This window comes from Sinocyclocheilus rhinocerous, unplaced genomic scaffold (assembly GCF_001515625.1).
Source record: "Sinocyclocheilus rhinocerous isolate Xijiao unplaced genomic scaffold, SAMN03320098_v1.1 scaffold174, whole genome shotgun sequence".
Taxonomy (NCBI): domain Eukaryota; kingdom Metazoa; phylum Chordata; class Actinopteri; order Cypriniformes; family Cyprinidae; genus Sinocyclocheilus; species Sinocyclocheilus rhinocerous.
The window spans coordinates 1,127,735-1,151,543 of record NW_015646289.1 but is presented as its reverse complement, the minus strand read 5'-3'; the positions used below and the strand labels follow the sequence as shown (position 1 = coordinate 1,151,543).

The 23,809-nt window shown below is 35.6% G+C and overlaps 2 protein-coding genes and 1 pseudogene across 6 annotated transcripts in view; 1 reads left to right on the top strand and 2 right to left on the bottom strand.

Annotated features, from left to right (window-relative positions):
- The window catches only part of LOC107707230 (palmitoyltransferase ZDHHC2-like), a 14,014-nt gene extending 11,615 nt beyond the window's left edge, over positions 1 to 2,399 (top strand). For 2 of the 4 annotated variants that reach the window (XM_016511191.1, XM_016511193.1), the window contains 5 exons: positions 18 to 144; positions 232 to 324; positions 1,352 to 1,455; positions 1,597 to 1,656; positions 2,118 to 2,399. In XM_016511191.1, coding sequence (XP_016366677.1) covers positions 18 to 144; positions 232 to 324; positions 1,352 to 1,455; positions 1,597 to 1,637 — 365 coding nt within the window. In that variant the 3' untranslated portion in view covers positions 1,638 to 1,656; positions 2,118 to 2,399. The remainder of the gene's footprint in view (positions 1 to 17; positions 145 to 231; positions 325 to 1,351; positions 1,456 to 1,596; positions 1,657 to 2,117) is intronic. The other 2 variants (XM_016511190.1, XM_016511192.1) reach the window with 1 other exon arrangement.
- Positions 2,400 to 3,946: 1,547 nt separating this feature from the next.
- Positions 3,947 to 10,645, bottom strand: LOC107707199 (CCR4-NOT transcription complex subunit 7-like; annotated as a pseudogene).
- A 579-nt stretch (positions 10,646 to 11,224) lies between these two features.
- On the bottom strand, positions 11,225 to 22,359 carry LOC107707226 (myotubularin-related protein 7-like). Of its 2 annotated transcripts, XM_016511181.1 has the most exons (15): positions 22,131 to 22,359; positions 19,265 to 19,519; positions 18,751 to 18,873; positions 18,470 to 18,632; positions 18,149 to 18,306; positions 17,934 to 18,062; positions 16,503 to 16,637; positions 16,288 to 16,420; positions 14,926 to 15,035; positions 14,724 to 14,849; positions 13,689 to 13,738; positions 13,397 to 13,597; positions 13,133 to 13,267; positions 12,801 to 12,927; positions 11,225 to 12,269 (listed from the first exon to the last, which is right to left on the bottom strand). In XM_016511181.1, the coding sequence occupies exons 2-15, from the start codon at positions 19,286 to 19,288 to the stop codon at positions 11,922 to 11,924; spliced, it is 1,962 nt and encodes a 653-aa protein (XP_016366667.1). In that variant the 5' UTR covers positions 19,289 to 19,519; positions 22,131 to 22,359; the 3' UTR covers positions 11,225 to 11,921. The 2 variants fall into 2 exon arrangements, with proteins under 2 accessions (XP_016366667.1, XP_016366668.1); XM_016511182.1 differs by lacking the exon at positions 22,131 to 22,359 and having other exon boundaries at positions 19,265 to 19,975.
- Between the last annotated feature and the right edge of the window lie 1,450 nt (positions 22,360 to 23,809).

Genomic DNA, 23,809 nt, shown 5'->3' with positions numbered 1-23,809 from the left:
AATGTGTCTCTTGTCAGAGGCTTTCAGAGCTCCTGCATTCCAGCACGGACCAGACAAGAACGGCTTCAGTTTAGGAACAAGCAAGAACTTTCGCCAGGTGTTTGGAGATGAAAAGAAATACTGGCTGTTGCCTGTTTTTTCAAGGTATCAGTTATTGTTCAGTAGCACTGAAAGCATTGGTGTGAGTGTTCTGTGATCTCATTCCCTCAGCATCACATTGTGTTTCTGCAGTCCGGGCGACGGCTGTTCATTCCCCACATGTCTAGTGAACGCAGACCCCGAACAACCCTCCTCACCCTCTGGACGCAACCCTTCAATCAAAAGGTTCATGGCTCAGAATGAATTATTCATTTAGGAAACTGAGTTGTATCACAAAGATGTTGCAGATATTACACTGTAAAACCTAACGGATGTCCTAACTAACACTTTTTAGTTGACTTTACGTAATGTACAATTGGTTGATTTTAATTGTAAAAATCTAGTAATCTGCACTATTTGCATACTATGTCTTTGTTACTCAGAAAACCCCAGTTAAGATACATTGATTGTTATTTGTACCATTATGTCAAGCTAGTTTATAGTTCCCAGCATGCTTTGCTTCAGAGGAGTAAATGTTGAAATTAACTGTTATTTTATGTGTTCTTGCACAAGATTAATATAGGGGGAGATCTGTTAGTGTTTAATGTTCTGTTTTGTTTGGTTTCTGTTATGTCTGTATTTTTGGGGGTTATTGTGCTAAGGAGTAGAGGCTGTGGTTAGGATGAGGATGGGTCTATAAACATTAAGACTACTATAGTAGATTACTATAGACTGCTTTATTCATAGAATGTGTGTTATTGCTAACTGGACAGTTGAAGCACTTAATTTACTGGCGTTACACTTACTTGATCTTTTTAAGGTTTGCATGGTTTTAACAGTGAATTGGATCGCTATTCAAGTGAATACAACTCAGAAATTCTAGGTTTGCAGTGAATGTTACATTACTTAGCTCAACTTAAATGAGTTAAATTTTAATACACACATAGTATATTTAACTTAAAATGAATTAGTTATTGAAACTAAAATGTATTTTTTTACTTAGTTTTTTAAGGCAATCAGTTTGCATGCTTTAGTTAAGGCTAACATTAGATTTTACAGTGTATAGAACAATATGAAAAAATACCAAAATATAAAAAAATATATATAGATAGGAAAATTTTTACATTGCAATCAAACAATGAGTCAAGAAAAAAAATTGTAGTAGATATTACTTCTGCTTCCAATGTCACAGTAGAAATGCACATTGCATTGTGGGATACTGTATTGATGATATGCAGAGCCTTCTATTCATGCCTTTTTCATTCTTTTCTAGCGCTGGAGAATCCCATCAGTTTCCTCCTAAACCTCTGAGAGAGTCTCAGAGCCGACTGCTGAATAACGGACAGTCAGAAGGAAGTGAAGACAGAGACAAGCGAGGTGATGCATCACATCTGAGATCAATACGAAACACTGCTAATTTGAGTGTTCTGTGTGCCTTGACTAGAGAAATTTGCAGTTATGAATGTGTATTACAATGTGGTCAAACAACATGGTGCTCAGTCCGTATTTTTCTACCAGGTACGAGCAACCCAGCCTTGACTATTGAGAAGGAAACTTAGGAGCGTGTTAATGAAACAGGTTTGTTACTTTTGTGTGTACTTAGTGCTATAGCATATGACTTATTTTCAGATAGTAAAACTTTGAAGTATTTCAAAATTACAATAATGTAACAAACACTACCGTTTGGGGTCAGTTTTGACCTCTAATGCGCTCCAAGTCTTCATCGATTTGATTAAAAATACAGAAAAAACAATAATATTGTGAACAATTTGTGATACTTTTTTTTCTGGATTCTTTTAAGAATAGAATGTTCAAAAGATCAACATTTATATCAAATGGAGATATTTTGAAACATTTATAAATGTCTTTACCATCACTTTTAATTAATGTTATGCATCCCTGCTGAATAGAAGTATTAATATATATATATATTTTTTTTTTTAATATAACTTATTAAATTACATTACATTACATTATATTATTGGAATCCCTGAATGTCTTAATAGCTTCTTCTAAATGAACTGACTTTCTTTCTCTAGGAGTTTAGTGCTAGTGATGTCTGTTGTCAGTGGAACAGTGAGGACGTCTCCACTGCTCTTGCACAGACTTGCACTGCCCATCTACTCTCTACCTAATGAGTTGTGATCCTTCACAAGAGCTCACAGTGCAGGATTATGCTGTGTACTGTACATATATGAAGGGCCACAGAGTCTCTCGTCCTTCTTGCAAACTGTATGGCTATCTTAACGTGCCTAAAGATGCCCACAGATGTGGCTGAACATTTGGTAACATTACCGTGGTTCCTGCAAGACCCACATTTTTACAAATGTAGAAGTTTGTATGGTAAATGCCTTGAATATAGCTTGCGTGGTGTAGACAGTGCTGAAGAAGGTGGCGTTTTTGTTAGTCTGGAAAATGTGAAGTATTTATGCATGCTGTGTGATGGTGGTACGTAGTCGTTTGAAATGTGAACAATGAAAATCCCAAGTGCTTTTGCACTAGACTTCCTCAAATTTGACCGTTTTTGATCCTGCATTGTTGAAATGCAGCAGCATCTCTTCATTTTATTAATTACCATACAGATACATTTGCACATCGTGACTATAATCTGTTTTATTTGACAAAGTGTCAGTGAGGAGCTTGTCCATCACATTTAAGTCTGGATCCCAGCTGTCATGAATTTTGCAAAGGTCATACACAGGCAAAATGACTGATGTAGCAAATATTTTAGGCCATTGTTAGCACTGGATATTCAGACAAAAACACTGTTTATTCAAGTTTTTACCTGACAAGCACAGGGAAAACAAAACTACTCTATATGCACTTTGAACAGCGCTTAAAGCTGCAAATTATTTCAGTTTTTAAATCGTCTTTGTCCTGATGTTTTCTTGATGGTTCTGTCGAATCAAGTATGCAAAGTATATAATGTATTGTGTTAACTTCATATACATTATTACACTGCAACTGCAGAGAATATTTCACCATTAATAGTCAGTGTATTTGATTATTTCGAACATACTTTTCATAACCGTTTGCACAACTAATGCAAAACTTAAAGATGTGCTTTTGTATCACATCTGATTTATCTAAGGGCTCTGATAATGTATTTACTACCGTATTTCTTATCTCCGTTTGATTCAGCAGTTATTGCATGTAAATGTAAACGTACTTGTACTTGATTTTGACTGAGGCGTGAACAAAACCTCAGAAATGCCAAGACTTGTGGTGTGTTGTCTGTTTTGTAGTTTTTATGGAGATGTCTGTTGTTTATTTTGTGATTAGGTTCACACACACCACATTAAAAATAAACTGTGATACAAGATTTCTACTGGTTCTTGCTTTTGTGTATGTAGACCAGCCGATTGTTGTTGCTTTTTTTTTTTTTTGAGCGTATGTAAAATTCTGCTGGCTATCTGTGTTGGTAGCTTAACATGTTTTCATATAAAGTATGATAATGCCATTGAATGATATGCCTTGATGAGTGTTACTGTAAGAGAAATAAAGTGATATTTTATTAAGTGCTACAGTGTTGTTTCGATATGTGTTACAGCACTATATTTACAGCATCTGTCCATTAAAGGAGTAGTTCAGCCAAAAATGAAAATTTGCTGCAAATTTACTCACCCTCAGGGCCATCCAAGATGTAGAAGAGTTTGTTTCTTCATCGGAACTGTGAAATTATCGGAAATTATTGTAATGTTTTCATCAGCAGTTTGGACTCTCATTCTGATGGCACCCATTCACTGCAAAGGATCCATTGGTGAGCAAGTGATGTAATGCTCAATTTATCCAAATCTGTTCCGATGAAGTAACAAACTCATCTACATCTTGTATGGACTCCTAAATTTTCAGCATATTTTAATTTCTTGGGTGAACGAATCCTTTAGGAATGGTGCAATAAAACTTTAACACAGTATAAACCTATACAGATTTTGGATATGTTAGAAAAATCTGGCTTTTATTTCCAAAAGCTCTAAAAACATATCGCATAATACCAATGTGGATACTGTACACATCAAGATGATAGACAAAGGAGGAGGGAGGTTAAGAGCTACCAAAATCATCATTCACCAAATCAGACAAAAACAAAAAACAAAGGGGACAAGCTGTGTTCATGCGATTCACATATCTATAAAAGCTCAGATTAGTTAACACAGCAAACAGCATTTATTCAAATGTTTCAGTACATGCAGCAGATCTAGGCAACACAGAATTGTAAAGAAATACAATACAAAAAAAAAAAAGAGGAACATGGAGGAAAAACCCAAACAGCACAAAATGTGCACCATTCAAAAACCAGCACTACAAGTAAAACTAATTCCACTGATACCGAGTACTTGACTTGGCTAAGATTTCTTTTAAGAGGCATTATTTCTTAAATGAATAAAAGGCTTTGAACTTTGATACTAAAATACCACGAAACCTTTAAATCTCTTTTAAAAGTGAAAATGGAAAGACAATCTTGATCCAGAAGTATGAGGTGACCTCAGTTCACTTAAATAGTGGCAGTTACATCATCACTCTTAATTTACTTGTGTGGTAAAATCTGTGCTAACCCAACATAAAGGGTAAAATCAGTGCAAGGCTTTGCTTTACAATTAAGTGCCTGTATTTACCTGTGTGTCTGTGAGATCCTCCATCTGCCTAAAGCTATTGCGAAGAGTGAGAAATCAGTACTCCTGTGATCAGGGAAAGACAGTTCACGTAGGTTACTGGTGTACACAACCGTACACGAGAAGAAACGAATGCAATAAATTAATGATTAAAACAAGAACATAAAAAGTAGCTTAATATTAAGGCCGAGCTGTGAGGGGGGAACTAAAACACGAAATGGTTCCTCCTCTTTAAACATAAAAGATGAACATTGTGTGAGAAGATTTAACCCAGAGAAGGCAACAAAGGGAAGAAGTTTTTTTTCTGATGGATGGGAGCTTTAAAGTGCAAAATCCTATCAAACAAAACAACAACAACTAAAAACCCATGTTTTCAGCCCTGTATATGAGGTTGTTTATGGTGAGGGATTCTTGTTGTGTCATGACTGCTGCTTGTTTGCTTCCTCCTCGTAAGCGTTTCCGGTGCCGTTCTGGACATAGGATGAGCCTGAACCCAGTCCATACAAGTGACCACAATACTTTGCATCATCAATGTGATCCTCAAAAAACATCTGCAATGACAACGATGCTACAGTCAGTACAAATGCTGCATTTAGTGCCAATTTAAAAGGTTTTCGTGATATTGAATTTGATGATTTTTTCTTTTTTTCATCTCAAGGCACACCTCTCTCATCTTGAAGAAAGCCATTCCTGTGAGGAGTGAGTCAGAGCCTGCCTGATGCTGAGGTCCAATTCTCTCCAGCTCAAGCTGCTCTGCTACCTCCTGCAGACCGCCCTGCACATCACATGACAGAAATTAGGCACAGATTCCTTCTATTCACACAGACTGCTACAAATTAGAGTAACCACTGATATACGTCACAGCAAATGCTGCAGTGATGACAACAAAAAAAAAAAAAAACAGTGTGATGCAAAATGAGATCTACAATGCCTATAAAAAAAAGCATTCACCCTCAGTTTTCAGGTTTTTACAATAACACTGAACCACAGAAAATTTGATTTAGATTTTTTATGTGTTCATTAACCAAAACATGTCAAAGTGAAAATATAACTTGTGATGATCTATTACACTATGCAAGTATTTAAGTCAGTAATTAGTATATGCATCTTGGACAGTGATAATTAGTCTTAGGTTTAGTCTTGGTACTAGTCTTGGGTTTATAAGGATACGTATCAGTCAGTGCTGTTATCTTTTAACCAAAACTAATTAAAAAATAATTAACTATTTTTTATTACAATTATTATTTAATTAAATGCTGCAGTGATGACAACAAAAAAAAAAAAAAACAGTGTGATGCAAAATGAGATCTACAATGCCTATAAAAAAAAGCATTCACCCTCAGTTTTCAGGTTTTTACAATAACACTGAACCACAGAAAATTTGATTTAGATTTTTTATGTGTTCATTAACCAAAACATGTCAAAGTGAAAATATAACTTGTGATGATCTATTACACTATGCAAGTATTTAAGTCAGTAATTAGTATATGCATCTTGGACAGTGATAATTAGTCTTAGGTTTAGTCTTGGTACTAGTCTTGGGTTTATAAGGATACGTATCAGTCAGTGCTGTTATCTTTTAACCAAAACTAATTAAAAAATAATTAATTATTTTTTATTACAATTATTATTTAATTAATTATTAATCATTATTATTAATTAATTCAAAATAATTTTCAGTAACTGAAATAAAGCTCAGAATAAAAATAAAAAACGTTAAAAATTTAAACTAGAAATGCTTCCTTGCCAATTAACTGAAATAAGTTTAAGTACTACTTAAACTAAAACGGAGGTAAAAAAAAATAAATAAAATAAAGCTAAATATAAATATAATAAAAATGACAAAAGCGAATACATTAAAATGCAAACTGAATATAAAAGATAATTTTAAATAATCATAATGGTTTAAACAAAAAGCACCAAGTTCCAACACAGGTAAGTCTTGATTTAATTATGTTTAACTTATACTCACACTTTTTAGTAAATGTGTGAATTTGAGTTCAAAAGTAACATTTGAAATAAAAAAATTGTATTTGTTGGTGTATGACACAACCGATGCCATTTTTATGTTTTCAAGAAAGGTTTCCGGACTAATCTTGTGTTTTTTTTATTTTTATATATATATATATTTTTAAAAAATTTTTTTTCAATTATCAAAAATTATTCTCAATAGCTTTAATTTTAATCAACAGTAACAACACTGGAAAAGTCAGGCTAGATTTCAAATTAGTTTATTTTTTATTATTCAGGATGCAATGTGACTAATGTCATTCACAAAGAGTAGTAGTGTCTACAGCTGTCAAAATTCACTCATTTTGCTCACATTATTCATTGTGTATTAAATATGCACAACAAACAGGCAATTAGTGACTCGATATGATTTGCTGTAATGCATTTGACCTTTTTTTTGTTGTCTAATGCATGAATGAAATTCTCCCATTTTTCCTGTCCTCTCTTTCCACAATGACAGAAGCTCTTTTATGTCTCTTGCCATCAGGCTGACACTTAAGTCATTACTATGGCAACTGACATAGACCTACCGGATATTAACACTGCACTGTCTGAACATATGGATCTGATTTCATAGCTTAGAAAATGACAGTCAGTTCTAGATCACATCTGAGAAATTAAACTGAACTGATTTGAATAAAGCATTAAGAGTTTGAAACTCACCATTGCAATATAGTTGAATTTTCGGGTCACCTGTCGGATCCTCTTCATCTCCTCATCATTAATGAATTCAAAATAATTTTCAGTAACTGAAATAAAGCTCAGAATAAAAATAAAAAACGTTAAAAATTTAAACTAGAAATGCTTCCTTGCCAATTAACTGAAATAAGTTTAAGTACTACTTAAACTAAAACGGAGGTAAAAAAAAATAAATAAAATAAAGCTAAATATAAATATAATAAAAATGACAAAAGCGAATACATTAAAATGCAAACTGAATATAAAAGATAATTTTAAATAATCATATTTTGTTATTTTTGGTTGTTTGTTTTTTGCTCCTCAGACTAGTCTATTTAAAGATTTTTAATCTATTTAAAGCTAAATAGAAATATTAAAATGAATAAAATTGACAAAAGCACAATATTACTAAAACTAAAATGAAAATATAAAAATAAAAATGAATACATACTGTAACAGCATATATATAAATAATACTAAAATCACACTGATCAATTCTTAATATTTGTGCTATATACATATATATATAGACTCTAGGCTATAAAATACTGATGAATAAGTCCATGAGTGTGTAAATACTTTGCAAAGCCTGTATTTAATGCATTTAAATGCTAAAATACCTTCAAGTTCTTACAGCTCTTCATGAGGTATTTCACATCATAAATGATGGGAAAAAATAAACGAAGAATCTCGAAGAAGTCAACCTCTTCATCTGGCAATTTTGAGTTGGACAAAATTTTAATCAGGTACCCAAAGTCATAGCCACTGTTCGGAAAAGAGACAGAAATTAGCTTGAAAATAGATTGTATAATTCATTGAACCACAGTTTTAGACGTGTACTATAAGCAAGCACAAAAGAGAAACACATTTTTAAACACTGCTGTACATTTTCTTCCACTTTTAATGGAGTTGTGGTTTGAATCACCACTGAAACACTTGTGTTCATTTCACTATGTGAATATTACAGTAAGATTACCTATGGAATGAGAGCCACTTGACCCCCTCACAAAGCACCACACCTGAGGTCATAAGCAGCTCAGCAAAGTACAGTGTCTCAATACCCTCTTCCTCATGCTTCTTAAACTGGATACCTGACGAGGTGAGCAACTCAATGGAATCCTGTGCATACATATCTTCCCTGCAAAAGACAGTACCGTTGGTGTAATGTCCAGCTTTCATAAAGAATCACACTGATGGCTATGGATACACCTGAAGACAAGAAAAGTCATCTTGTCATATGTCTTCAACATGGACTTGTGTACATAAAAGTGAGATCATGGACTGATGCGTTGTTGTTGAAAATATGTGCCATACCTCTTAAATGACAAAAGTGGAATGCTTACGTGAGGCTAAATTTGAAGTTGAACTGCCATGTCGACGTCCCTGGAGGGTATTCACCCAGTTCATAGAAAATGACAGTCAGTTCTAGATCACATCTGAGAAATTAAACTGAACTGATTTGAATAAAGCATTAAGAGTTTGAAACTCACCATTGCAATATAGTTGAATTTTCGGGTCACCTGTCGGATCCTCTTCATCTCCTCATCCAGGTTGCTGGCCCAAACCTCACATATTCTTTGACTATGATCCACAGTGGCTGCGGGCATAGTTCCAGGTTCACGGCATCAAAACCAAATAAATTTAAAAAAACACTCCCCAGGGGATATTCTCATGAAATAATAATTGCTTGTTCCCTCTTTTTACCTGGAAAAAACCCCATCACAATCAGACAATCAGAAAGCTGCTGATTTAAATCAAATCATTTTATTGTCACTAAACCATAATCAAATCAAAAAGGTAACAAAATAAACTTGGAAAAAGAAGACCATTTAAAAATGTGCAAAAAAACATACTTCTAATTGACATTACACCGCAGCAGCTGGTACTGGTAATCAGCATTGCTTCTAAATTCACCGATTGGTCTTGCAACTACACCTGGAAACTCTGTGTCCTACAAATGCAACAACATCCATCATGGTTGTTATGGATATTTGTATATTTATCAGTATAAAAAGGGTTTTGTTCAGACAGGCAGGAAATATCAGATTTTTGGCATATCAGACTAAAAATCTCTTTAAATAAAGTCTGTACAGCATTAAGAAACACATGAAATATGTTTGTTTTCATTTTGGTTTAAGTTTCAGGAACTGTGTTATGTGCTTCTGTAATTTTCATTAGTTTAAAATACTTTTATTTAGCTTTAATCTATTTTTACTCCAGTATTCATTTTCATAATTTTAGTACTTCAACTTAACCTTATTTCAGTTAGCTGCATTTTTTAATTTTTGTTCAAGTCTTTTAAGTTTACGTTCTCTAAAATGGTCAATAACAGGTCCACATATATTTTCAAATATGCATTTATCTATGGTTTGTGGATAATTCTTCTGTCATGGCCTGGCTGGTTGACTTTGGTAAATCATTAGTCGTTTGTTTACTGACTTCAAACTAGATATTAGATTAGTTCATCCTTATCACTCCAGACAGCATCATGAGGGACTGTAAACAGAGGAGAGAGATTGCGATACTTCATATGCTTCCACTTTAGTCTTAGTAAACATGACTACTCATCTACTATTCTTGCTTGATGACCGCATTGAAAGGACAATGATTCAGACATACTCATATCACGCACACAAAAAAAAAAACCTGTTGTACTGTGACTAAACATTACAACAAGTGCCAGATGAGACAAAACGGTCGCAGACTAACAGAAGCAGCATTCAATATGCCAAACAAAAGAAGTGGGAAGATTGGTCGTGTGCCAAAAACATGCTCGTAAACATTCATGTCCATTGCAGTGCCTTTCTAACCTATTATAATAAGTTGTTTTATACGTCCATAAGCTATTAAATGTCCAACTCATTTATTGTAGGTTGACATGTTAGCAGCACTAGCTAGCACAACATCTGCTAAACAACTAAAAAAACCCGCAAACGTCCAGAAATCATACCTACAGTCAGCTTTTGTAAACAATCCCTCTTGTAAGATGTGAATGAGGCTGTTTGGTGTCGACGTGAGTGTTTATTTGTGTATGTGGCTAGTGTTAGCTATTAGCCTAGCCACAAAAGTTTGTCCTGTTATTATGATCAAAGTTCACTTTTTCTGTCAGGACTTACCTTTCCTCAAACAAGGCAGTTACACTTAAAGCGTATACTGCTTCTGTAATACAAAATCGCCTTGTTTAGAAAGGGCTGGGACCTTGCTATTTACTTTTATATAGTTTTATTGGGCTAACACCGATATCAACAACCAGCTGCCACCTCTGAACTACATCACAGCGCTCCAGCGCGACGTCGACGCGTGACCTTTGAACACCTTGTGGGATTTTACGTTCATAAATGTGAATTTTCAAACGAATACCTGTATTTATTTTCAAGGTGACGTTTATATGTATTCTTTAAAGAACTCGAAACATTTGATTGCTTGTAAGACTCTTCTTTGGTGTTATATTATAATACAGTTTAGAACATTTCAGAATTCCATGTATTGTAACCCTCTTAGAATGTTTTGTTTGTCTCTTTGCCTGTAAAAATTGTGTTCTTTGTTACAATTTAAAATATATATATATATATTTTGGGATAAACACAATAATGTAATCTAAACTAATGTAATATTCACATAGCTGTGATTACATTGCCCCAACACCCACAAAACAATTACAAATAAATAAATAAAAATAAAATAAAATAAAAATCGAATAAATCACAACCACCTGGTGATTTGATAAAACTAGATCAGTCAAATTCAACAAATGTTTGTTTCTTGTAATGTTGCCTTTATTTTAAAGTAGATCAACATTACACACCTTGTGACAAGGGAGAGGTTAAGACATGATAATAGGTGAGCAAACCTTCAATATGGATCTAAACTGACCTAAATCTGAGAATTGTCTCCATTATTCCTTCAAAATCATTTAAGAGAACATTAATTTCCTAAATGCATACATTAGTATTTTATTAGTATTATATTCTTTTTGCTGCATTAAATGGAAAATATTGTATTTGGTTTTCTTTTGGTTCCGTGCATGTGCCAGGCTCAGTTTAAAGTACACAACTTATACAATATGCACCAAAATTATAGTTTTAGAAGTTGTACACTATCCAAACTATCCAAGGACCGACCAAATCTGCTAAGTAATAAATAGCTTTAAATAAGTAAACGTTACTTCTAAAGCACACCTGAAGAAATGTAAATATCATTAATTTCACAACAAACTGAATTTTCATGTATTCATGTTATTGTGCATAAAGTGCAAAAAATTAAGATCAGGTCGTTTATTGCACACAAGTATTTAATGCTCGAAAGAATTCATGCTAATGAGAAATTATAAATATATACTAGAATAAAACATAACTCTTTATATAGGTAGTACATCTGTATTACACATTCAGACAGAAAGACATGCTTCTGTAACGCCAGACACATGAGACACATGTCCACATTGTCCAATATCTTTGCATAATATGAAATACCCACAACTCCTATCTTGCTCCCATACAGTAGATGCTATAGCTTTTTCTTCTTGCAAACTGTTGTATTTGTTCACGCTCTGTTGGGGCCAGTCTCATCTGAGTCAGGATCCTTCACGCTGTCCTCACTTGGCAAGGACTCTTCACCAGAAGAATGGGAGCTGAAATCTGCCACTCCTGACTCCTGGTCACTATTGTCAGCATCAGAGCTTTTTGTTTGGTCTCCAAACAGGCAAAGCTCTGCACTTTCTCTCTCTCCTTGTTGTAAGGTGAAAACATTGGGAGCACCACCTATGTAATCCTGAGGAGTATTGGCTAGGCTTATATCTAAAGGTAACGACCAAAGGGCCTGCTTGCTGTCCAATACACCCTTTTGCATGTAAAGGGTTTTTGCACGCTCCTTATCCAGAACAGCCATTTTCTGCAAGGGGAAAATACTTGATCACTGAAGTTAAAAAGGCAGACTTTGTGTAGATGAAAATTCTGCATTTGTAGAACACGCATATTTAAAGGAACAGTTCATCAAAAAATGAAAAGTTTCTGAAAAGTTACTCAATCTCCGAGTTTGTTTCTTCATCTATACAGATTTGGAGAAATTCAGCTTTACCCCTCTGTAGCGAATACGTGGCGTCAGAATGAGATTGTGGATTATTGTGAAGTTTTAATCAGCTGTTTGGCCTCTCCTTCTGACGGCACCCATTCACTGCAGAGGATCCACTGGTGAGCAAGTGATGTAAATTTCTCCAAATCCATTTCAATGAAAAACAAAAACAAAAAAACAAACAAAAACAAACTCATCTACTTCTTCGATGGCCTGAGGGTGAGTACATTTTTATTTTTGGGTGAACTATTTCTTTAAGTAAACATGATGATCCGATTTAAAAACAGATTCAAAGCAAATTATAAAAACCAATGAAAAATAAACATTGTAGGCAAATATCTAGCATTTTACCTGCTCATAGAGAGCCAGCTCTTCCTCAAGTTGTTGCGTTTCCTCTTTTACAGTCATCAGACAATCTAGCTCAGACTGACGTGGGTGCAACTCACGATCAAAGCGATTATACAGCCTTCTCCAGTATCTAAACACGGAAAAGACAAACATTTTTTGCAGTTAAACAAACAAACAAACACCATATATCAGTTACTCTGTAATAGCTGTATTGACTTAAAGATAGGTGGATACTTAGGACTAAAGAGACAAATTATGCATGAGAAAGAGAATCAAACTATCAGCTTATTTTTTATAGAGGAGAAGAAAAAACTATTTAACATGTTTTGACATACTTAAAACAGTAGGGGGCAGTACTGGGTCTTAGAAGTCCCTGATTCTGGCTCTGATCAGGTTTGAACAGAGGGTTCATGAAATCCAGCTTCTTCTCCCATAAATGAAGCCATATGGAATGAGCTTTCTCTTTGATGCTACAGAAACAAACACATGCAATAAAACATGTTCAGCACATGCAGAGAATACTGACATCCGCAGTACCATCAATTTTAACAACAAATTAAGTTTTGTCATTCATTTCATCAAATAAACAGGACAATTACCACAGATCCTTCCTCTCCTTCTGGCTGTTACAAATGAAGTTGCCATAATGACAGGAGTAGATGTGGTTGTGGATGCTGATCAGAAACTTCTCACTGTACTCAAAAGCACAGGGAAACTGTTCCATAAGCTGCCATACACATTCCAGGAACTGGTCTATTACAGGTGACACTTCCTTTGCCTCTCCAATGAGATGACCGCATCTGAAATGCCATAAAGTAAATTACATTTAGAATGAGCACTTTTGAGTTAATACATCAGAAAACCTCTGTAAATGATATGATGGAAGCCAACCTGTGTGAAAACATATGTCCAAAAGAAACCCAGTCTTTCTCAATCAGCACCTGCACATAAAATAAAACAGGATTTTACTTAAAATACCATTCAAATTAAAGATTGGTAAGATTGTTTTTAAAAGAAATTAATACTTTTACTCAGCAAGGATGAATTAAATAGCTCAAAGGTGTCAGTAAAGACATTCATAATCAAATAAATACCGTTCTTTTGAACTTTTTATTCACCAAAGATAAAAAAAAAACAACAACATAAAATAAATGTTTATAGAGCACAAAATCAGCATTTTTGAATGATTTCTGAAGGATCATGTGACACTGAAGACTGGAGTAATGATGCTAGTGAGCATAAGAGGCTTCTTTTAAAAAAACATTAAGAAATCCTGCCAACCCCAAACAGTACTTGTGAAATGTTTAAAGGTAAAATGTAAATTTCAGATGTTAAGATACTTCATATCCCAGTTTAATAAGGAGAGACAACTATAAGTATCTAATTTGTAAGCTCACTTCCTCAAAAAGTGCAAACACTGGCACTATCACAACATTGATCTATTTGTTTGAGCATCCTGATTATCTTGCTTAGTTGATCAATAAAAGGCAGGAACTGCTTGAAAACAAGTAATAATTTTATTAGATCTGTTTAGTGACGCGTGCACATTAAATGACACACTTCATCTTTGTAAAAGGGTCACAAAATCATTCTATGCATCTGCACATACTGTACCTTCTGCTACCAGTGTATCAGGAAATGAGACTGAATTCCCAGACAGAACTAATCTGTGCTAGAAAGTAGGTTCTTCTTTTTATGTTGACCCCATATGAGGGTAAATTTCAAAGTAGTAAGAGATGATTTTCCAAACTGAGCCCGGCTATTGAATGAAACCTCTCCAGCAGAGAACCAGCCAAAGTCGATCCGTACAATTAAATGAGTAAGACCCACACTGGCAGCCTGTCAGTTATGCATCTTCTTACACTGTGAACTCTGTGACTTTTGGAGTAAAGTTTACAAGCTGTACTGTAGCCTGCTCTCATTTACCATCAGCCCCTTGAGGGTCCTGTAGTAAGGATCCAGAAGCACACTGGCCACAGAGCACACCTGAGCCGTCCTATCCCAGCCATCAGAACAATGAACCAAGACGCTGACCCCTTCCTCTGCCACGGCCTGTGTACGTGAGAACATGAAATCAGTTCCAGAGCACCCATGCATGGGCTGAAGAACTCTCAAAGAGATCTTTTACCTTAGATATGAAGAGTCCCGCCTCCATGATCGATTTGATGTGTCTCAACCAGTCTGAATTTTCAAGCCCCGTTAGAAATTCTCCCATGGAGGGAGAACGCAGTGCCGAAACTAAAGACATTTTGAGAAGATCCAGACAAATTCATTGCTAAAGTTAAGTTTATATATATACTATGATGAAAACCAGGAGCTTTATTGAGAATTTACAATAGGGAACTGATGTGAGGGATATTTTTGGATATCCGTAGTTTAGAGACCTCTTCCTTTAAAGTGCTCAATATTTACTTTGGCTTTGCAAAAAAGCTGGTGACTCATATGTAGCGTCCTCTGCGAGTGTCCTCTTTATTTATGTTACTTAAAATATGCATAACTGATAAATTGGCTTGATGACAGTCCTGTCTTATGGCTCATTAGTTATCATGACAACCAAAAGAATTTGTATTTCTAAAAGTGGCAGTGTTTCTTTTTCTCCAAACCAACATAAACATTTCTCGTGAGCACTGAAAGTTTTGATATGCCAACAGTTCAAATGTGATAAGAGTATTTAAGGGCTGGTGACGTCCCATGAGAACGCTCCAGATGAGGGCTCAAGCCAATATACTGACAAACCCGGTCACTCTTGGTGGCAGAGACCAAACTAACTTTACAGTATTTCAAGGCAACTGCCATTCTAGGAAGAATCAAGCGTGTTGTAATGAGATCTCAAATAGCCACAGAGTCTCTGCTGGAAGGGTAATCTCTGATTATTCAACCAGATGACTCCCTAGTGTTTTTTGGGTCAAAATGCTATCACACCCAGTACTGCTATTATTTCTTCAACACTGGAAGATTTCATTCTCACGCCCTCCTTTTCTCAATCAGGGCAAAAGGGTCTCCAATCGTTAAGTCAACAAAACAAAAATAGGCGAGGAATAAAAGCCAGATGGATTCAAAGCACCCCTACTACACAATCTGCTTGGCCAAGAAACTCTCCTGCGGTACAATCAACGGTTCATTGCAGAATTTCTTTATAATTGACAATAAAATGTTAAGTGGTCTAAAGTCTTGGTTTTTTAAATGCACTATGGGAAGATCTCCTAAAAAAACGGAAGGGGAGCTGCTAATGGTTCAAGCTGGTCTACACTCTCAAAAACTGTTTTGGCATCTATGGTTGCATGAAGATCCTTTCCGAAAGGTTCGTTCTAGTGGAAAAAGGTTCTTCAGAATATTAAGATGTTCTTCACATTAAGGAAAAACGGTTTCTTTTAAGAACTGTTAATGGCACCACAGCAAAAACCCCCTTTTAAAACCTTAACAGAAGGATCTACTACAGTGGTTTATAAGGTGAAATTCATTTTCTCACTTAATAAGCTGGAGACAATACCCTCTATGAGTTTCTGCTGACTGTTCCTCATCACATGGATGTTTTCAATGCCAATGAACTGGAACTTAATGTTGCAGTAGTTGTCCTCATTTTCGTAGCCTTTGCCCGCAGCTCGGTTCGCCATTGCATTTAGCTGGAAAAACATGAGAGTCTTACATAAAGAGTCTTTCATGTGTAATTCTGCTATCTGGTCCACTGATATTAAGTGGACTGACCTTGGGTCTTGTGCCCACAACATACATGAATCTGCTGCCAGGATTAGACTTCATGATGGCCTGCAGCATTTGCTCGTCCTCCAGGCAGCGAGCACTGAAGCCAGAAAGAGGCTGACTGCTGCGACATATCGTGGCCTAAAAAAAAAAGACATCACATGAGTAGGTGTTAGCATATGTTGGCATCCTGTGGTGTCATGTTTTATTTTTTTGAATGGACACCATTAATGGTCCTTGTTCATTAGGTACCCTAGACAAGATAAGGCACGACAAATAAGTGTCAGACAAAATAGTTTAGTGGTACAGTGTTTCTTTAGTGTGAAAGTGGTGCAAAAGGAAAAGAAACATTTTCCAATTATCTAGTAAAATTGTGCATCGTACAGTCTCAAAGTAATTCCCAGCCTGGCTCGATAAATACATTCAGCTTTTTGAACAAATGGGAAAGAGGAAAGCATTTAAAAAATAAAATAAATAAGAAAAAAATATTTTAATTTAATTATTAAAATGTATAAAATATATTTTTGAATTTAAATCACTGCAAAAAATTTTTTAATGATATTTTAATAATTTCCTTTAAAATAAATTCTGCTCAATCTACTAAAAATGCATTCATACAGTCTCAGAGTAATTCCCAGACTGATCCTGTCACGCTCGATTAATAAATTAAACTTAAAGAACAGAAGATCACACTGTCCTCTCTGTGGAATGGGCATTTCATGAGAATTTGGCCCTGGCCTCATAAAACTCTAAAGGCTGATCTTGCAATATTACTTTTTTAGACACCGTTCTAATCATATTTTGGGGTTAACGAACCATGAACGGGGGAGATATTAAACTATAACTGACCCCTTTGGGCATCACCAGCATGATCCTTATGTAGAAGTCACACACAAGTTTCTCCATGTGGTTTGAATTCATGTGTCCAAAAGAAAACACAAAACTCCAAGGGGAATATTTGACCTCAATGAAATGAAATGTCTTTTAACAGAGTGCCGAACCCAAGAGGGTGCAGAAGGAGCTAGACCTTGCTTTTAAAATATCCATTATTGCTGTAAATCACAATGCACGCATATACTGCATGACACATTTAGTATCTTGTCATGGTAAATGTCCTACAACTCAATGTTGAACTGACTGCAAGTTTGCGCTGTGAAAAGCTGGAGTAGTCTGCACTTTTTTTGTAATCAAGCTGGAGTTTAATGCAAAATCAAGCTGCATCACATTTATGGTTCATCAGAAATAAGGTATTTTTTATATATAAGAACACTCAAGTTTCAAGAACACAGTGTTCTTGAACTCCTCAATCCAATGACAAAATATTTGGCAGGCAAGGACATATAAAGGACAGGACAAAATTCTCCACAGCCTCATTAAAAGAGGCAGATGAATACTACGACTGCAGAGAGAATGTGCCAGATGTGCAGCCAGACTCACATGGTTTTCCTTGCAGTAGTATGACAACGTGGGAAATCGACCTCTGCTACGAAACTTCGAGCTTCCTACGATGACAGGTAGGGTGACGGATTTTGGCACAAACAAGTCAGCTGGGTAAGTATCACACACCTGTGTTACAAGGAGAAAAGTTAAAAACAAGCACTTACATAGTAAATTGATTGTGTTTACGTAGTGATGGTTGGTGATATACTAACTCTGTACTCTCGGTTGATTGGGGTGACATGCCATAGCTTATTTGGAAGTCCCATTCGACTGTACTCAGCCTTCAGATCTAAAAAGTCCCATGAGTGCTCCCTTTCAGCTTTGTCAACATTGGGATTGAAGGAAAAACAATACAACTCCTCATATTTTTCTGCAAGACAGAAAACAAAATCATGACAGCAATGTCCTGGCAGACAGAAATAATTTCTACTTAATTACTTTTGAAAATCGTATTAAATGCACAAATGCTGCAATGATATTGTAATCACAGTATATTCCTAAAACAATGCCAAAATGCATGCTAGGTGACCCACCTGGCCTGGAGAGACGTGAGAGTGAAATGTAAACATCGTGGCAGTCGCTCTCTTGAGGAATGATAAACTGTATGACCTGAAAGTTCTTGCAGTGGATTAATAAAGGGTATCCGCTCTGAGATGCTTTATGCTTTACAACATTACACACTAAACTGTGAAGAACCTGTGAAAAACGAACATAAAGTGTCAGCTATTGTGCTTATAAAAAAGAAAACTAACAAATCAGTACATATTTAGAGCACAGAAGTACCGCACAATGACATACCGAAAATGTCACTTACCCACAGCTCATTTCTGTCCTCAGAACCTTCACCTACAAAGATAGTGTGTGTGGCTGTTAGGTAGAGTGTGCCCACATGAGTTCTTCGAGAAGAACTTCTGTCCACTAACCGGACATTTTCAACCTGTAATATATAACCAAGGTAATTAGACAACATTTGTATTAGTGATGCACTAATGCACCATCTCACAAACATTATTATAGTGGCTTGAAATGATACTGCAGTGCATGTTTTAATTATCTGCGATCAAATAGCAAAACCTAAAATTGAATATGGCTTTTGAGTCATTTTCTTTAAATTATAACTAATAAACTATAACACATGTAGGCCCTTGTATTTTTATCCTTGCACATTGGTCTCATTGACTGTGTTGAATCCATTGAATTAATCTATTTACAAGTAATAAAACTTCAAGTTACTAATGTTGAGCATGTGGAAGGAATGCATGGAGATGTGAGGTACATGTCATGAAAAAGGGAAAGATTGTATAATTGTATGGATGCTGGACATTTACCTTTGGCATTCTGATGTGTTCCATCTCTGACCACCACACCTCTGGCGCGTGCAGTTTATCAGGGTACAGAAATACTTCTTAGTGTCATGCTGAACGAGTGATATTGTGTTAATTCAAACACAATAATATCTGAAGAATTGTTAGAAACGCTGAGCTGCTTTGAATCCTGGTTGATACGGTTACATATGGCTCCTCCCGTCATCTGTAGTGATTCACCGTCAGGTCTCTGTGCCGCGCTGACCGAGATTGAGGTCTCTGCAGAGCAAAAGTGGGCGTTTCTAAATTTGTGGGTGTTTTCAAACGGAAGGGTGTTTCTCAATCATGCAATCAAAATGACCTCCCTTACCTAACCCCACCCCTAAACCTACCGTCACTATGACGTCAGCCAATCAGGACACATGATCTAAAAACGCCCCGATCTGGTAACCCCCATTACTTTCCTGCAGAGACCTATACTGCTGGGTCCTAAAGCCGAAGGATTTGGTGGTGTAAACTAATTAGCAAATTGTCTTTACGCCAAAAGTATAATGGTATTCGTGTGAATATATAGCGTATGTATGCCGTTTTCTTAATCTAATTAAATTATGTTTTACTCCAGTGAATATTTAGGTGATGTTTGAAGTCCTGGATAGAAAAAAAAAACATTTCCATTGCTGTTGCCCAGAAAAGAAAGATATGCCTTGACTTGTATGTGGGGTTGACACACTGACCACGGGTTTTTCTTTCTTTCTTTCTTTCTTTTCTTTTCTTTTTTTTTTGTTGCTAAATGAATAAGGGTTTTTGAACAAATGACTTATTCATTATTGTATCAATTAGATTTAAAAATACCTATGTATTTGTATATGTATAATTTTTTTTCTAAAAAGCTCCTATGATATTTTTAAGAATTACTTTTAGATATGTCATCAAAGCCAAAACAACAATTATACTTTAGCTCTGGTGACATTATCGTGGTGCTCTCTCTCTCTCTTTTTTTTTTTGTTTTTTTTTTCTTTTGTGGTGGCTGGGACCTGTGCAAGTGTTGACCTATTGTTTGAAATGCATAATGCACATGCAAGCAAATATGTGAATCAGATCGCCTAAAGAATTAAGTTTAGTTTTCATATAAACAGAACTTTCAGAATCTGAAATTGGATTGGATTTATTTGGATTGAAGAAAATTAGTGCATGCAATAAAATATCATACCTAAAGACCCTAAATGACATTTTGGCTTCACTTTTCTGCAGTGGAAGGAAGTAGAGATGCGTCGTCCATCTTTTTTTACAGTCTATGGTCATTACTTACTAGCGTAATGATGTAACTTGCAAAAAGTCACTGGAGTCACTGACAAATCCCCACAGCACAAGCACAGTGATACAAAAGTATTGTTGACTGTTATATCAGCATGTACACTGTGGATTATGTGGATTACGTATTGTTGGGCCTGAAACCACTGAGCAAAGATTACATGACTCAATCATGATGCTTAACCAGGATCAAACATCATTATGACCTTGAACAGATCAGATGATTACTTGTTTAAAAATAATTCAATGGCAGTAAAATGATGGCTAATTGTATAAAATATCCAACTGACAATCATAGCATACATATTTTGACCTGTTTTATCTCTAACGAATCATAGTAATATTTTTCCCCTAAACTGTTCATTTTTTTTTACAGTTAATAACAGCACAGATTAAGTTCACATATAACTATCTCATTCTTAAAACCTCTCTCCCCCATCTCCCTACACAAAATACATATTGACACTTCGGTGACGTCATATGACTCTTTGAGTTAATCAGTGAGCCTTTTTAGACAGTTGATTGTGCAGTTTTGTTGAGGGGAAAATTGCGTCAAGGACTTAGATTTTGCCAATTGACTATTTCACTTTCAATCACCATTGTAATTTAGTTCAGTACTATTTTGATAGATTAAAGGCAAATCAGTGTTTCTTTCGTTGCATTTAGGAGATCTCTTTTTCCTCTTTCATATGCTTAAAATATTACATATATATTACTATAGATATTTCAGATAACAAAAATTGTTAGTAGTGGATTTTATAGCCTACCACCTTTCTTAAAACCTGTTCAAGCTTGCAGAATTTGAGTAGGCTTATTATGTATTATAATGTATTTTGCCTGAAAACATATATGCATTCACCTACATGCGTCATTCCCCCTTCTCTAAACATACCTCTGATAACCACCCATGTCCCAGATTTTAGCAGTACTTATTGTCCATATTAACCTATAGTACACTTAATCGTATTGTATATGTAATGGCAAGGAAAGACCTGCAGGAGCAACCTGAGGTTAAGTGCTCTGCTCAGGGCCATAATGGTTAATAAAGCAGGATTGTGATCTCAGTAATGGCCCAGTTTCTGTAACTAAGGATTTGTCCATCAGCTTCATAACACTTTTTTTTCATTATATCATTAGTTGACATGCAAAGATCAACAAATGTACTCTGACTTCTGACCTAGTAACCAAAAAAAAAAAAGTCAATTAAAGGAGGACCCAGAACAAAAAAAAAAAAAAAAAAAAAGGAATTCCTTGCTGCAAAGAAAATTGACTAAGAAACCTTGGGGCAGTTTCCCACAGGACCACTGTGCTGAAGAAGATTAGGCAAATTGAGCTCTTTTGTAATAAAACAAGCATTAAGTAGATCTTGCAATACACATAGGTGATCATTTCAGCCTTCACATTGGTATTCAATATAGATAAGATTATGGGCATTAACAAAGGTTCCTGGGTCAGTATGTCACTTCACTGCATAAGGTAATATTAATATCCCCTTCTATTGCGCTTACTGCAATGCACTTACCGTTATGGTACCAGATAATGCTTTCTTATCATAAAAATAAAGTTTTTGTCATCTTACCTTCACCAGATTCTCCTTAGGAAATGCAGTGATGTCATAGATGATCATTTTCCCATGCCGATGCTCAGTTTAACAGATCAGACTTGTCTAGATATTCAAGAGTCAGCACAGTATCAGTATCATTCAAGTCTAGACTTATAGTCTTCTGGTAACTGCTGTGAGTTTCAGTGGAGCACAGGATCATTATTGGTCTCATTCCTTCAATCAGGCTGAATATTTTAAAGATGGTTCTTTTTGTCCTTTAATGGAGGATGGTTAACAGGTAACTAAACTCTAAGGACTCCACCGTTGGTGCGTCATCAAAACAAAAGCAAGCACAAAGTGACGCTCATTGCATAAAAGTTATTTGTTCTCATAGATAAAGAGGGAGAGAGGGCAGTTCATCTTCGTAACAGCTGCATGCGTTTTGCCCTGCATGAAACTAAAATGGATTGCACAGAAGTTTTCTGATTTGCATCCTTATATTCTTATCTGCAGCCATTAGCTTGGACTGTCCTCATGTCTTCCCACTAATAATTGACTTGAACATTTCCTGGTGACAGCTCTGTTAAGTGGTGTGGAGTGTCACTATGACAAACAGTTTCAGCACTGCTGTATAGCGGTGTTGACATTAGAACCAATATTTAACTGTGGTCATGTGCGTGACATTGGCAATCTAGTAAATCAGTGAGGTCGGCCTGTCCTGAGAGACAGAGGAAAACATATTTTAGAAAACCCCTCACTCATTTTGGGAAAAATTGGTTGTATGACCTGAAATGAATGTGCAGTTGAAAAAAATGTGCAGTTCAACTGGTTTCTTCCCATTTCTCAAGGAATCTTGTCTTCCTTTGTTTTCTCTACTGTGTAGGACTACATTGGCAGATGAATGCAGCTGCTCTTTGGACTTGATTTTATGCCTGAAAAGGCCTCTGGGTTTTAGACCACCAGTGAGAGAAGTTCGCCAGTGCCCATTCAGTAGTTTTTTTATGCAATATAAAGGCTGTTAAAGTGAAATGGACCTACAGGTTCTGTTTAATGATACATGTCTTATGATGTTTCAAAAGTTCTTTTAGCAAGTAATTGCATCAGGTTTTTCATGTAATTTCTTCATGTCAGGTCTGTCAGATTCATGTCAGGTCTGTCTTTACCTGATGACTGTGCCAGCACTGGCAAATGTGTTATACCACATTCCCTGAATTTCTGTAAAGCAGTCTGTTCTGCTGTTTCCCTGGATAGTGTATGAATGTTTGCAATGGTGGCTCTTACCCATCCATTCAGGGTGGCATTTGCTTTCACTGTATTGTTCAGATAGATAAAGGGCACAGAATGGACACAGCCTTACAACTGATGATGAACTGATGAAGAAAAACAAAACAGCCCGGCACATGCTAGAGCAGAGCAACTGAAGAATGAGTTTCATTGCACCACACAGTTTCAGAAACTTTCACCATTTCTACATAGAAGGTGAGTAAATAACATGAAAGATGGAATTAAATATTGTAAATACACATATTTTCATGTTAGGTTAATTATTTTCCACTTGCCTTTAGTAATAATAGCAAGCACATCCATATCCCTCTTATTTGATGATCTTACTAACCATTATCATATAGAGCTTTTTATATTTTGGTAGATTTTTTAAAAGCATTTTCATTATCACTATTCACATTGTCTTGGCTAAGTATAAATGCACTAGATAG